Consider the following 16,453-nt stretch of genomic DNA (forward strand, 5'->3'; position numbering starts at 1 on the left):
ATCAGATTTTAAAAACATGTATAAAAATGTGTTGTAGAAAAAAAAACTACAATTTGTTACCTGCCCCTCATTTATAGTTAATTTGTTTCATTTAACATGTGCAGATGATTGTGATTTAACAACATAAATGTAACATGAACAGTCATTCATGTAACACAAAGACAAATAACAATTTCCAAAGTTTTTTTCTTGCAACATTTGACTTTGGTCCAAAATGTCTAAATGAATCCCACTCTTTATTCTCTCAGTATTTTTAACACTTAAGAGTTAAGTAACTTATTTAAGATACATGTGATTTTTACACTTTGTACAGATAGACATCAACTGCATGTACACTAGTATCAGGAAGAGTAAATTAATTTATGTTACATGGTCACAACAGCAGGATTTCCGTTTCCAAAGTGCTTTGTTTGTTCCAGTGCCTCCATAAAAACAGACATGGTGCTCAGTCAGTGGTCGATTTGACTGAAGGCCTCTATTAGCTTATTCTTCATGATCTCCTTGGTTGAGTATCGAGGCAACTCCAAAGCAAAGAAGCATGTATGTGATTTCGGGTAGTACTGGTCATAGTCCAGGTTCTGGACTTTGTCTGACAACTCGCCCACTTGCATCTTCAAGTTGTCTGTATTGAGAATGGGAACTCTCTCAAAACCTGTCACAAACCCTAATGAACAGAAGAATAACTGTTAGAGTAGGAAAGGAAAAGTAGTAACACTCTAGGAAAAAGAAGTAAATATAACCATTCACAGATTTATGGTTTCTTAGACTGAAAGTGTAACTCTACTGGTCGTGCTTAGGACATTAATTGTGCTTTGTGTATTACTTACAAGCAAGAGAGGAGCAAATTCAGTAACATATTGCCTTATCGCTGTTGTTACTGATGGATGGATGGATGGATCCATCCATCCATCCATCAGTAACTCCAATAATGAACTTTACAAAAAAGAATTCATTCACGTGAATGAACTAATTTTGTTAAATGTGTAAATCTCAGTAAAACACTTACAAAGTAAAGCTGTTTTCTGATCCTCAGTTAGTTCATCAAACACCTCCCAGAACATCAGAATGGTGGGATGGTTGGTGCTGTACTGTCCTTTATAAACTGTGCTCTAATCACAGAAAAAAGACTGGATTACTACTTAGCATTTCATGTATATTCGGTAAAGTTGGGGCTCTATTTATGGATTGTACCTGCTTCAGTTTTGTCCAGTCATTGACCTCTGTTCCCACCAGAACTCTCTGAAGCTGCTCCGGCTGGAAAAGCTTCACCACAGCCGGATCACACACCTGGAAGAAGCCTCGCTTGAACTCATGAAACACCCTCTCCACCGATGCCTTGAAAGCAAAATTAATGTAGGCGTCCACAAACTCCTTCCTGTTGAAAAGGGTTTGGGTTGAATGTTGAACTAAACAGAATTTCAGTCACAGAATAATACACACTGCGTGAGTCTTACTTATTTTGATCTGTCACAGGTTTTTTAGGAGTGCCTGGATCGAGGTTAACATCTGTCCCGTCCCAGTTGATCTGTTATGAAAATGAGGAAAATAATGGCAGAAGATTTTTAGGAGATAAAGACAACGGTTGGATATGATTAAAAGGATATATATGATAGTTAACCCTTGAAGCACCAAAGTTGTGATATTGTGACAAGCAACATAACTGAATGAAACAGACCATAGCTCCATATCTATCAATTAATCAATCAATCAATCAATTTTTATTTCTAAAGTGCTTTACAACAACCAAAGCTGACCAAAATGCTGTACAATAAAAGAATAAAGATAAAAGCATTGTAAATAAATAGCAATAACAACAATACAGTGCATTGTCCTATTAAAACAAACAACGTACCACAGTACTAGGCACCGTAATTAGATGGAATAGTTTCCAAATCTTGTTACCACCTCCCACCAATAGATGGCAGATATGTGCCCCTTTAATCCTATCACACAAGTTTCTATTCAAAGTAAAGAAGAAAATCCAGTTTAAAGGCGTGGTCCTGAGCTGGTTTAAGTAAATAAGTAAAGTTTATATATTTAAATAAGTACTGTTTATTTAGTCTTACTTTTGATAGATAAGGACAGATTTGTCTACTCTGCTGCTTTGGCTAAAAAGCTACTAACACTTACAGCATTTTATTTTCTACTTATGTTTAAGTATATTTATTTTAAGGATAAAATGAAAAAAAAACACAAAGAAAACTTCTGTGTACATATGTTCAAAGTTAAAGTTTGCTAAAAGTTGTGCAATCCAATGTGGCTGCCGCCATGTGACATCACGATATGCAAATGAGATGAGTACATTTACTCCTATCATGCACTTTGGTTCATATCCAACATTGTTCTCATTTACTGTATGACTTTATCTCTAACCAATTCCAAGATACAGCTTTTTGAAATCTTGATATCAAAATTGAATATTTCCAAGAATAAAAAAAAACAACTCAGAGGCCTAAAGGGTTAATAAATATCTGAAAATTCTTACCAAAAAATCAATGTCCAGGCTTTCTATCACTTCCTCGTTGTATTCCTCCAGGATGGACTTCAGACACCTGGAAACAAAATCAGAAGTTTATTCTGTCAGAGAAACTGCAGAAACCAGCACCTAAATCTATGACAAATAAAACATACATACTGTCCAACACTTGGGCTGAATTCTGTCAAATCGTCCAGTGATGGTTTTACATCCAGCAGCTTCTTAAACAGAGCCAGTGGAAACGGTAGATGGATGATACTTTGGTTGTACAAAGCCATTCCACACAGAACTCCAAACAGGAAGTATCTTCTGTGCTCCTGTGTTGGCTGTTGTCAAAGTGAAAAGGGACAAAACATGCATAAGAAAAGACCTTCAGACATGACCCGACTGTATGTAACATGTGCATATTATTCATTATACAGAGTGAAATAGTCGTACTCTGGAGGGAAACCATGCCAGCGTTTTGGAGTCGTTGAACATGAACATCCCAGACTCAGGTGACATCATCTCATGAAACACTTGGTGGAAAAAGTCTTTGTTGTTCACACCATCATATATGAGGTTTTCATTGTAATAAACCTGGAAAACAAAATACCACAAACTAACTCATGCAAGAGCAATTTGGTGAAATTTAACTTTTTTATGATGAATTTAGAAAATGTTTATGTATCAGATCAACCTAAATGTTTACCAGAAGCTGCTTCTTAAAGTCATTGTCATGAGTGTTGGCCAGTTGTTTGAATGTGTCGTCCAAGACAGATGTTCGGCGCAGCTTCAGTACTAATTTCACATCAGTAGGCACCTCATCATCCCATCCAGTCTCCACAATATGAAGCCAACAGGGTAAAGACATTCTTTCAATCTAGAATAAAGTCAAATATTTCATTCCTTATTTTACCAGTTTTAAGTATGTTATGTGACAGTGTTTCACACAGTTCAAAGAGTTAACATTGTGTATAAGGCCTGCACTGCAAAAAAGGCCTGTACAAAAATAGGATATTAAACTCATTATTGGGTCAAAATGTCGTATTTCAAGTAAAATTATCTGCTAGTGCAGTAAGAAAATTGAAATTAACAAGTTTTCTTAAAAAAGAAAACGCTATCTTAGGATTATAGAATGGTAAATTTGTTATTTTAAACAGAAAATACTTGTTTCAAGTCTTGATAGTAATATATATATATATATCATTATGAATGACACGATATATGTAAAACTGCATACAACAAGTAACAGTTTCTTGAGGGCAAACAGTTATGGTGTCCTCCATACTTATCCCCAACAATGTAGCTTGTTATGTTATAAATATTGCTTAAAATTAGTTATAATATCTAGCTCAAGATGAAAATTCTTGGAACAAGTCAAATCATCCTCACAAGATTAAGTCTCAATAAGTAAATAAATCTAAAAAATTATCTTTCAAGGTAAATATGCCAAAGTCAAATTAGTTTATCTAAGTCAGATATTCCTTTTTTGCATTTTTAAAAATTTTTTATTTTTATTTTTATGTGGTATATTGAAAAAGCTTAAATTACCTTAATGAATGCAAAAGTGAGGTCCAACACCTTTTTCTTGGTTTGCAGATTCATCAGAAATGGGAAGCTAAAGATGACAGGGGGCTGCATGGCCCCGTGCACACAAAAAAGAACATATATTACATTTTCATAGGAACATATGTGATGAATCTGTAAGAAAATGTGTTTTTACAAGAATAAAGTGAAAGTTTGAGAAGTGGCTTGACGAAACCAAGTCAGATATTTTTTTTTACCTCATGGAACCTTAAACGCCCCAGATATATGTACATGGCAAGAACCTCAGTGCTGATCGACAAATGAAAAACACTTTCTGGGATTCTTTGAGCATCCACAGTCCTGTTGTTAGCCTTTAAAACAAATGTATTGAATTCATTAGAAGGACATGACACAAAACCCTTTGTACAGGTTGACACAAATAGACAAAGTATGAATAACAGATACTAACGTTGTACATGTACTGGAGGACTTGTAGCATATTTTTGACTGCAGAGTCTGGACGAAAAGTCTCAGGGGACATGAGCACTGACAGAGCCTTCTTCCACACCTCCACATGTCTAACCCTGATGGAGTCTGACAGAGACGACCACCAGTCCCCTGAGGAAGACCACATGGACACAGACATGTGTTTACAGCAATGGATCATATTCTGTAAGAGCAAACGTTTGAGGTGTTGCTGTCCCATGGGAACCAGGAAACTCCAAAAAGTTAAAAAACAGAACAAAAAAACAGACCTACACTATATGGACAAAAGTCTGTGGACATGTTGAATTCAGGTGTTTCTTTTCTAACAGGGGTCTGGGATACAAAACAATACTGACTAATGTCAGAATATAGTTTTATATTGGGATAAATATCAGTGCATTGGTTAGTTTGGTTTCAGTTGTTATCTTTGTTTCCAAAATGCCTCAGAGATGGTTTTGACTTTTTTTTTTTTTTATCCATGACTATGATTTTAAATGTTCTACCTCTAAATTTCTATTTCTATGTTTTTATCTCAAATCCTCATGAACAGGACATCTTACAGCTGTAACATGATGTGTCTCCATATTTATGTCCATATAGTTTAGAAACATCAATATTTCCGTAAAGTTTAATGTGAGCTATTTCTTCCCCAGTGAGATGTGAAGAATGTAGATGGTTAGTGCTGGTGGAAAATTATTATTTACAGTCAGAGCAGGAAAAATATTTTAGAAATTTAGAGGCAGACCTTTTAAAATCATAGTCATGGATAAAAAAAAAAAAAATGTTGAGAGAAATTAAGTCACAACCAAACTAACCAATGCAATGACATTTATCCCAGTATAAAACTACAGGGTGTCCCATAAGTCTCCATACATAGGAAAAATAAATGTTTCTTGACATAAACCATTTTTATTTATATAATACGCTCTATATGACTGCCATTTTGTCAGGAACACATTTCAATGCGTGTCCTCCACTGCTGAAGAACTATAAAGAAGAAATATAAAGAAATACATGTTAGAACCATATGTATTATGTCTCCTATGTATGGAGACTTATGGGACACCCTGTATATTATGACATTAGTCATTATTGTTTTGTATTCCAGACCCCTGTTAGAAAAGAAACACCTAAATTCAACGTGTCCACATACTTTTGTCCATATAGTGTATTTTCTGTTTGGTAACAGGACATTTTCTAAACTAAGAAAGTTTCCAAAAAAGCGTTTTTAGCTTGAGGAGGAGAATTCCATGAGTCCAAACAAGTTCACAGTCAGTTGACATGCCACATCAGAGTTCCAGAGGAGCAGTGGGATGTACCTAAGACCCGGAGGCTGTCAGCTGACAGTCTGTGGACGGCAGCAGCGACCGCCTCAGCCAGCTTTGAGCTCTGCTTGTGTTCCTGGACCACATGCAGAAGCTCATTGAGGAGCAGGTAGATCCTCAAGCCCTCCACTCCCACTGGGGCTGGATTCAGAGTGGGAAGCAAGTGAATGATGGTGGCTTCAACCTGGAGACAGATGACAGCTGAATGAAAACAATACCACTACAGGTTCTGAAAGTCAACATCGCACCGTTTCCTGTCAACAACCTCATTACATCTAAGGCTACATTTAGATGGTAACAGTCTGAACTGAAAACATAACAGTGGTGTTGCATTCTCACTTTTAAATCTGCATACAGGTGGACACGCAAAAGTGTGTCAAACTTCGTATTTATCGCTGTAGTTTGAACCCCAGGTGGCATCAGCACCACTAAGACCAAGCACCTGCATAGAACCTTTTACTTCTGTTCCTGTTCTGTCCTAGTGCAACATACAATCACAAAACAGGAAACAGAACAGGAAGTTAATGTGCCTTCTCTGCTCTCTACTACTTTCTATAAAGATTTGTGACAATTGCTGAAACGACTCTCAGATGGAAATTAGAGCGGTTAAGGTAACTTGAAGGTCCGTCAGCGAAATAATCTGACATGTTGTTTTCTTGTACTGACGCGTGCCTGTGATGTAAACTATGTGTGACGAGAAAACACAGTTTGCATTTTCAACCCTTTAGACCAGGGGTGTCCAAACCCGGTCCTTGAGGGCCGGTATCCTGCATGTTTTAGATATTTCCCTCTTCCAGTACACCTGGTTCAGTTAATGATCAGCTCATCATCAAGCTTCACAGTAGACTGATAACGATGGAATGGCTTCCAGGTGTGCTGGAGGAAGGGTGTCAGCCGACTTAATAAAACAGTAGGCCCTTTTCCACTGCAGGAACTTTGTGCATTACCCTGAACTTTCAAAAGCCCGCTGCGTTTGCACTGAAAATTACCTGGGTAAATAACTTTCCCCCGGCCCTGAACTTTCCTCAAAGAAGTTCCTGGTAGGAAGGTAGTACTTTTCAGATTACCAGGAACTCTTAGGGGCGGGGCTGTGTGCTGCAGAACAGAGTGGTGCACTACACTAGCAGCATTTCCACATTCTGTTCACCCGCCAATATTTAATTTATTCATTTCATTTCCACAAGCTTTGTATTTTGACCTATATCCGACCTGTTAAAGACACTTGGAACAGCACTAATCCGAACCCAGGCCACTTTCATATGTGGTCCTAAATCCGATATGTATGTGAAATATTTGGAATGCGACTTCAGTCTTAACGGCCAGATCACATGTTTCCGGCCTTTACGTCATTGAAATGCAACAAAACTCATAATTCTGCATCCCAGGAGGAGGAGACGCAAGAAAAACATATTTACTTGCGTAAAGACAGTGCATGCCTGCATGGTCACATATTACGTCAGGACCTCTTTTGTGCATGCAGGTCACTTTAGGGTCGCATTCAGTTCATACTCAAAACTGAAAAGTTGCATTTAAAGGTGCAGTCTGTAGGAATTCTGTTCTCAGTAATTATAAAATGGCCCTGACTGTCACCAGACATTAAGGAATCCTGTTCATTTCAAATACTGATCTCACTGACAGTAGTAGTCCAGACAGAATATTTGCATTTGAAAAGCTCAGTGTCAGCCCCGAAATGATGTTTATGATGTCATTGTGTGTTTTGGTCTGAGGCTCCACCCACCACCCGTCTTCCAATCACAGTGTCTGTAGCCTTTCAGCATCCAGGTTGCCAGTTCCCCCTGAGCTGTAGCTGGAACATTTCTGATCATAAATGTCTGATGTTAATAAACCTAAAAGGACTCTTATTATTCCCAAATACGTCATGACAAAGTGAGAAACAAAACAAGGAGATGTATAGGAGATGATTTAGAAACATGGAGATGGCTGAAAGAGGAGAAGAATCTGAAGAACGACGCTGGATAGTCTGACCACCGTTAAGAACCACTGAGAGCTGGGGCCGCGGCCTCTTCACCTGGTCCCAGACCGTCGGTCTCTTCTCCCAGGGCCAGGCTGCGGTCTCTTCTCCTGGCCCTGGTGAACAGACTGCCGGTCCAGGACTGGTGAAGAGACCGGGTACCAGTGTAGGACTTGTCTCTTGCCATGGTAGCTCCTTGTAGTTCAGTGTTTTCTGTGGAAGTGACCTCTTCATGTAGTGGTGTGTCTTTCCTTCAGCCGGGTGGGGGGGTCAGGCGGGGGGCGGGGGGGGTATGGTAGCAATCTGTGCCGCTTATACTTCGCTGAAGTAAAAGTGAAACTTAAGGCTCATTTCCCTTTTCCCTATCTCCTGAATCTTCACAAACTTTCATTTCAGTGTTCAGGACGTTTGTCCTGTTCTATTATATATTATACTGATGCAGAATAAGTCTGGTGATGATTTTTTTTGTATGAAATTTATGGTGTGGTGGCAAGGATTAGTGGAAACACTAGTAGTAGATGCTCATGCTGGATCTGGCAACCCCTAGTCTGGGGGGAGGAGCAGAGGATACCACGCTCTACAGTATTTTGAATGTGATTGCAGTACCAGTTTTGGCCACAATCCTACATACAGCACCTTTAATGTGTAATATGAACGAACATTCCAAAACATCCCAGTTGTGCATTATGACCTGCTGTGTGAACGGAGCCTCAGTTTCCTACCTGAGTTAAAACCTGGTCTTTCTGCAGTAGTTTGGTGAAAGCTCTCTGAACAGCTGTGAAGTCCAAACCACAGAACTTTGACGAGGTCTGGAAGTGTTTATCTCTGCTGCTCAGACAAAAGAGACAAGAAGAAGATGTAATAATGATTGACCAGATATGAAGAAGTGATGAACACATACAAAGGTTCTGTGTTTTACCTTCGATCGAGGAAGCTTTTATTCACAGTGGATGCAGAGGAAAACGTCCTTTGGATTTCACTGTGAAGGTTTAACACGTCGACTGTAACGTCAGGATATTCAACAAAGCACAAATACCAAGAAGAAGAACAAGTGGAGCTTCAATATACGCACTGTTTGGTGTTTTTCCATGAGTTAGAATCACATTCAGAGGTCCATTTATTAACCATGTCATCTACAGTCAGCTGGGTCACAGTGGCACTGTTTGACTCTTCATTGTCGTCCTGTGAAACAAAGAAACAGTATTTTCACTGGGACAGGATTATTGTAATTATATCATAATACTGGAAGGTCTCCGAGTGTGTGTGTGTGTGTGTGTCTGCACAGTTCTGAGGAATTGAGACTTTTGTAACTGGCCAATGTGGTTCCTACAGTTGAGGAACAGTCCCATCTCCATGTTAAATATCGCAGCAAGTTGATAGGACCAGTATTTTGGGAGATATTAGTCATTTTGGAATTCAATAGCCTTACAATCCTATTGCTTGGTTGACCAGAAGCGCAGTACCACGCTGCATGATGGGAAATGAAGCTAAAAACAGACACTATGCATTTACTAACTTCAGTCTTTAGATACCGGTATGAATATGACCTGTGGTTCCTCATGGGTCAACGTGCCCATAATCGCCCATGCAGTAATTATCCAATAGGAGGCTCCCAGCTATTGGCTTAGTTAAATTCAGGTGGTGAGGGGTTTTTTGGCCAGGCAGTGTATTATAATTTTTTTGTTTGTTTTTTTTAGTTTCGTTTATTTTGAATATGCAACAAGACAAAGTAATCTTACTTAATCCTTAGAAATAAAACAGTAAGAACTCATGGAAGAAGAAAAAAAAAAGTATACATATACATGACTTTATTTGCACATTCGAAAAGGAGAGGGAGGAAGTGTAACTTATTTAATCCCACCCCTTCTCCACACAACAGTCTATCCTTTAGCTTCCTATCAGCATAACAGAGGCGATTTCTCACAGACTGCAAGGCAAGCTCGGTTTCCACTATAATTATGAAAATTAAATGGTCAAATCATTTCGGTTGTGTTGACATTTCATTGACTACAAATGTGTTAGAACACGTTCATCTCAAAGACGAGTTCGTTCAGAATCAGCTTTATCACAAATCAGCGGACTCGCTGTTGTTCACTTCTCATACATTCCCGTTGTGCTGTTTTCTCATTCGATCTCTGCTCAGTGCATTTGTCCGTAGACGCTCAGCGTCCATGGACTTCAATGGGACTGAGTGGAACAGTTTTTTTCATTGCCTCAAAACTGGACGGTAATTGGATAAATGCCACAATGTTGTCCCGCCCCCGTACGCTCAGCGTCTCTGGGGGTGAATGGAGCTGTGGGCGGAGCTCAGCCGGGCTGGACGCCAGGCTTCCACTTGCTGATTGGAGGATTGGTCGAAAGGCTGAATCTGGTTTGATTGACAGCTATTTTGAGATCTACTTCTTCACTGACACAGTTCAGTGTAATACCGTCGTGCATTCTGCTGTGAAATCGAGGGAGAAACCACTACGAAATTACTTGTTCATTTCTTGCACTGTAAATAAAACACACTCATTGTACTTCCTTGTTTCAATTTAACATAATTTCAGCGTTTTCTTGTTTACCTGGTACAATAAGGTCACTAACCATGTTCTTAAAAAGGAACGGAGGGATGAATTTATGTTTAAATAACTTGACAATTTTTTTTTTATGTAAGCCGACAATGAGCTTCTCCTGTCTGAAAGACGAGCAGCCACCACTGCAGCATAATATATGAAAAATCAATACCCTTAGATCTTTTGTAAGTAATTAACCTCACTTATCATCCTCACATACACATACATACACACCCATATTGACATACCAGAACTGTAAATAAATAAGTACACAAATATATAAGTCCTTGAAGGCAACACAAATGAATACACAATAAAGTACACAATAAGACTAGGTAAATGACAGCAATCAAGGAAAACATAACAATCAACAAACACACACAAAACAAGGAACAGACAAATAATAATTATTATTATGACTGACTTCAGGGTTGGTACCTGATGTTTTTGTGTCCTACCTCAGATGAACATGTTGCAAAAGAACAGTTTCCTCCGGCGAAGATGTTTCTAATGTTGGACCCATCAACATGGCCTGTGAGATCGATTAACATGAGAACACACAGTTCAGTCTGATGCATTCAGGTGACTTCTTTCATTCATTACATAAGTGTAGTTACCGGGTGGCAGCTGGACAGGCAGTGGTACAGCTCGATGATTCTTCTTTCCACGTCCCAGCTGCCCTTGCTCTCCACACCCAAACGAGTAGATCTTCTTTGACTCTGTCAGAGCTAAAGTGTGGTGTCTGATGGACGACAGAATGAAGCACAAACCAGGTTTCAACGCACGCAGAACGATGCATTTGAAGTATTTTACAGAGAAGGTACAGGAACATGACTGAAAGTAGAGTGAACCCCCTGCCAACAAGTCAGGATAAAGTTTACATCCATGTCTGTTCAGAGTTACATATGCAGTGAAGACATTAAAACGAATCAAATGTGTATATGTGTGTATATGTATGTGTGGCTCCTGTAAATCATCTCCAGTGAGAACCATTCTCTGCTCAAATAATCTACTCACACAAAAAGTACGGTCAGAGTGGGAAGAAAAGTGTTTAACTTTGGCCTTTTCTATATAAATGTCCTCCCATCATCATTTATGCTATAGTACACATATAGAAAGGATCTGAAATTCTCTCAGAATCTTTGAGTTATGGCCAAAAACATGTTTCATGAAGTCACAGTAACCCTGACCTTTGACCTTTGGCCACCAGCATCTAGATATTTCACCCTCAAGTCAAAGTGATTGTCTGAGCCATGTAACACATACATAAAGATGCATTTAGAATAGAATAGAATAGAAAAAAATAGAACAGAATAGAAAAAATCTGTAGAATAGAATAGAATAGAATAGAATAGAATAGAATAGAATAGAATAGAATAGAAAAAAATAGAACAGAATAGAAAAAAATATATAGAATAGAATAGGTCTTTATTGTCACTGTTATGGGAACAGTGAAAATCAGTTTTGCTGCTCTGTTTCTGTTTAGCTGCAGATTCTTAAAATGCAAAAAGAAACTCTGTATATTAAACTATCACACAAAAATTATACCGAAAAATAGTGACAATTTACAAAATTACAAATAAATACTAAAATATACAAAAGGCCAACTCTGTAGCACAGATCAAAGAAACAGAAATATAAAGGACATATACAAGGTAAAGTGAAACACTAACTTTGACATATTTTAAACCAGTATAATAATATAAGAATAAAAATATCCAATGTACTGTACCGTCCACATGCAACCTGGGTGACCTTTGACCCCCAGAACTCTGCGACAAGCCGAGGTCGTAGTTCATCTCTGAATGAGTTGTGCCCAAGTTGTCCATGTTGACCCGAACCAAACGTGAACACTGCACCATCCTGAGGACAGTTAGTCTAATTAATCTGACCTCAGATCAGACTGAATCTGACGTGGTGTTTGTTGTGGCTCTTACTTTGGTCAGCACAGCCGTGTGGTCCTCTCCACAGGAGACGTGAACAGTCTTCTTCATGTCCAAGGAATGAACATGGGTCGGTGTGTGTCTGTCTACATAAAATACAACTGAAGTCAGACTTTCATTGTATGTTAAAACATGTACTTATCTGTCACAATATTGAACACTGATTTGGCATTTAATTGTCATATAAATAATTGCTGTTAAGAATATTGTTCTCTATACTTCTATGGTGGAAAAAGTCTAATAATAAATGTATAATATTTATGCACTTGAGAAGGAGAAGAGACTTTTAATGTCATAGAATAAACTGTTAGTCCTTATTGAAGTCACAACAGAAGAAAAAATAGAAATAATGGTTAAATTTATTATTTCTGTTTCATTCACACCTGAAGAGAGACAATTATTCTAATTATGGAAAACAATAATCATTTTTTCAGATATTTGTGATCTGACAATTGTATATTATTTGTGTCTCCTGAAAATTTTTTTCTACTCAGTTTTTACCCTCGGCCTCACCAGCTGCAGGGTATTTGTCATCAGTTGGTCGTCCATCAGTCTGTCCATCTGTCCAAAAACTTTGGCATGCACTGATCAGTCAGGCCGAGGGTTTTCAAGTGTACGCACGTTATACTTCTATCAGTTCTGACACCATCAGAAATTATGAAGTGTTTTGGATGAGAAACAAAACATTTTCAAGAAGAAAAAACATTCCACTTGAACTTAAAAAAATAGGACCAAGGGTCCTGTAGTCCAACGGCATATTTAAAGATATTAATTGACATTTGTTTGACCTTTCAAGGTTACTCAAGGTCATAGGTCATGGCACCAAATGAAAGCCCATATGTGACTTCCTATCTATTGCCCATAGTAATGATATCAATATCTACAACTGTTTTCAACTTGTAGCACTTTGAAATGTGTCCCATTATAAACCAATGGGGATTTTTAACATTTCAAAAATTCATAAATAATTCAAAAATCAACATTTCTCAATTCTTTGAACAAACTTGTTAGACCTAACCCCAAAGAGGTTTCACAACAAACTTCAAGATTCTTGAAAAATCGTTTACGGACAGACGACGGACAGATGACGGAGGCCAACTGATACCAACAGTCCATGGGGCCTTTGGTTGGACTAAAAACAGGTTCAGTCTGAGGTGAGACTGGAGTACCTTCGGTGTGTCCCAGTCCCAGCTGGCCCCGGTGGTTTCTGCCCCAGCTGAACACACTTCCAGACACAGAGAGGCCGAAGCTCTGCTCTCCTCCTGCAGTGATCTCGACCACAGGGACGGAACACAAACTTCTGACCTGTTCAGGTGAATGAACCCCGGGTGTCTTCTTGCCCAGACCCAGCTGACCTCTGGAGTCCACACCCCACGTGTACACCTGACCATCTGTGGACCAGACACACTCACCCCATGAGACATCTGTCAACAGTTTGTCCAGTTTTCAAGCCTGAAAAACATCTTCATCATTAACTGACGTTAGACTTGTTTTCCTGTACCTTTGGTCAGAGCCACTGAATGTTGACTTCCACAGGCGACCTGAGATACCGGTGTACGACTGAACGCTGTGATGGGCCTGAAACAAACGGCAAAAAACACACACTTCATTTTCACCTCATTCTGGGAAAACATCTTTTTCTGTCCCTAAATTTCCATCAACATTACACTTGAAACCCACTTTAAGGACACAGTGACTCATCCTTCATGTAACTGAACAGTATCTCAGAAGTGTACTTAAGTGTAGTTTATGAGTAAAAGTATTGTTTTTACATTCCACCATTATAACTTGCACACTTTATTCTGTAATATCTAACCTATAATCACATCTAATTAACACTTCACATTCTCAAATTGTTGTTAAACTTGGGGCCCTTTAGATTTTCATTGAAGTTGTATCAGACAAATATGTGGTAAAACGTGGATAATTCCATCCTATAATCCTATAATTCCATCTGATACAGACTTCACAGTTGTAGGTGTAACGTTTCCACCCAGCTGGTTCATTTCTTACCGTGGGGTGGAAGCAGGTCTGGTTGTGTCCACACTGAGGACATGTCCCCTCTTGGACAGCAGTAAAACCACCTGATCAGAGCAGCTCACAGCCCGGATCTTCTCTTTAGTTTCCACACACTCTGAATGGAAACATACACAGCAGCAGTTAGTGGATCAGAACCGGACCAGACTCACACCTGATGATGGACTGTGGCCTCATTTAAATTTGTATGCATTAGTTTTACATAGACTTAACTTCATAGGTAGATATAAACATACTGTTTACATAGATATACATAATGTTTACATAGATATACATAATGTTTACATAGACATATATACTGTTTACATAGATATACATATTGTTAATTTTGTTAATAGATATACATACTGTGAATATTGTTAATAGATATATACTGTTTTCATAGATATACATACTGTTAATATTGTGTCTACTCATTTTATGCCTATTTTTATTTTTTATTCTACTTTTAGTTCTATTCTTATTTCTGTTCTGTTTTCTTATTTTTAGTGTTTACAATTTTACATTTGCTCTATTCTTACTTGTTAACATTGTTGTTCTGCCTGGAGTAGAACTGAACACACAATGCCAGTAAAGGCTGTTCTATTCTATTCTATTCTATTCTATTCTATTCTATTCTATTCTATTCTATTCTGCTGTGCTACTCACTCTGTTTTCCTCGGACTCTTCTTCCTTTGCTGTCCTCACTGGAGCTGATAATAAACGCCTTCTGGTTCTTTTTGACAAAGCAGACGGTGGTCGGACCCGCAGACAGGTCTGTGATGGTGAAGTCCAGGTCCAGATGGGCTGAACCGGACTCATAGGAACCATCTGAGAGCCTGAAGCCGCGGCGGCACTCCTCCCCCCAGGAGAACATGACTGTGGACTGGAGGTGTGTGAGAACAGCTGATGTATATGAGAGAGCTGACACAAACGAAACTTAAAGAAAAGAAACGAAACTTAAAACAGATGAAGAGGAAAACAAAACCTACAGCTGACACACAGAGGGGTGAAGACAGAAACGAAACCGAAAGGACAAACAGGACTGGGCTTCATTTAAAGGCATGTTTTTATTATTGTTTTGGAGACACAGCTGACTCATGTTTACCAAGAACTGACAGCTCTCCTGCACTTTCGTTTTCTGTCTTTTTTTTTTTTTTTTTTTTTTTTTTTTACGAGTTTACGTCACAATCAAATACGAATGATACAATCAAACCTGGCAGGCAATATACAAAATATATTAAAAAAAAATAAATTAAAAAAAAAAAAAAAACAACAACGCAGAAGTTGGAAAGGGAGTAAATTTTTCCAATTTAAAGAATTCCTGGTACGTACTAAGGGATTATGCTGTAGTTGTTTTTTCTTTTTATTCTTTTTTAAATTTATGTCGAGTTTATCTGGGCTCACATGAAAATTAAAAAATTTGTAACTTAAAAAAAATGTTTAGGAATATAAATTTCTACGGAGGAGGATTAGGGCCACTAGAAAAAAAAATTAAGGTCACACACACACACACACAGTATATACATACATGCATACAGTATATTATCATTATCATCATCATTATTATTATTATTATTATTATTATTATTATTATTATTATTATTAAAAAAAAAATCTGAATTCTGAGAGTACAGTCAGAATTGTGAGGAAAAAAAGTAAGAATTCTGAGTTTGTTTTTTTTTCACATTAATAAATTCATATTTTATTCCAACGTTATGGGCAACAGTATATTACCCGAAAAATGCATTTAATGCATAAAGTGTCATCAATCAGATTTTTAAAATCATGTGTTTCATGGGTAAATATTGGGTAAAATATACACATGTAATCCAATGTAAATGACAAAAAAGTTGCAACAAGATGAACATGATGTAACTCTTGTGAATCTAATTTACTAACCTTCTTGAGCCAAAAATATACATGTAAAAGAAAATTGGTTATATCAATACATTTTTTGCATAAATCTTATTCACACTGGCATTTAAAGGGTTAAAATGTGAAAATGAAATGCACTGATTTTATTTTATATATCCCAACAAGTTCTGAAATCATTTCTATATTTTATTTGCATATTTAGTTCATGTTAATTCTAAAAGCATCTGTCAGCCTCTTTCATGATGATGATGATGATGATGATGATGATGATGATGATTATAATACTATTATTG

General features: G+C 37.8%; 1 protein-coding gene across 1 annotated transcript; it reads right to left on the reverse strand.

The window, feature by feature from the left end:
- Positions 1-56: 56 nt before the first annotated feature.
- Positions 57-15,159, reverse strand: LOC115421441 (probable E3 ubiquitin-protein ligase HERC3). Its single transcript, XM_030137332.1, has 23 exons — positions 14,952-15,159; positions 14,280-14,400; positions 13,768-13,844; positions 13,436-13,657; positions 12,261-12,352; positions 12,056-12,186; positions 10,941-11,065; positions 10,782-10,855; positions 8,841-8,950; positions 8,688-8,747; positions 8,491-8,596; positions 5,791-5,980; positions 4,455-4,603; positions 4,243-4,356; positions 4,010-4,093; positions 3,168-3,338; positions 2,915-3,055; positions 2,636-2,802; positions 2,486-2,552; positions 1,455-1,525; positions 1,192-1,375; positions 1,007-1,109; positions 57-664 (listed from the first exon to the last, which is right to left on the reverse strand). Exons 1-23 carry the CDS (start codon positions 15,157-15,159, stop codon positions 450-452), a joined length of 2,982 nt encoding a protein of 993 aa, XP_029993192.1. The 3' UTR covers positions 57-449.
- Positions 15,160-16,453: the final 1,294 nt, after the last annotated feature.

Source organism: Sphaeramia orbicularis, chromosome 6 (genome assembly GCF_902148855.1).
Source record: "Sphaeramia orbicularis chromosome 6, fSphaOr1.1, whole genome shotgun sequence".
Lineage (NCBI taxonomy): Eukaryota > Metazoa > Chordata > Actinopteri > Kurtiformes > Apogonidae > Sphaeramia > Sphaeramia orbicularis.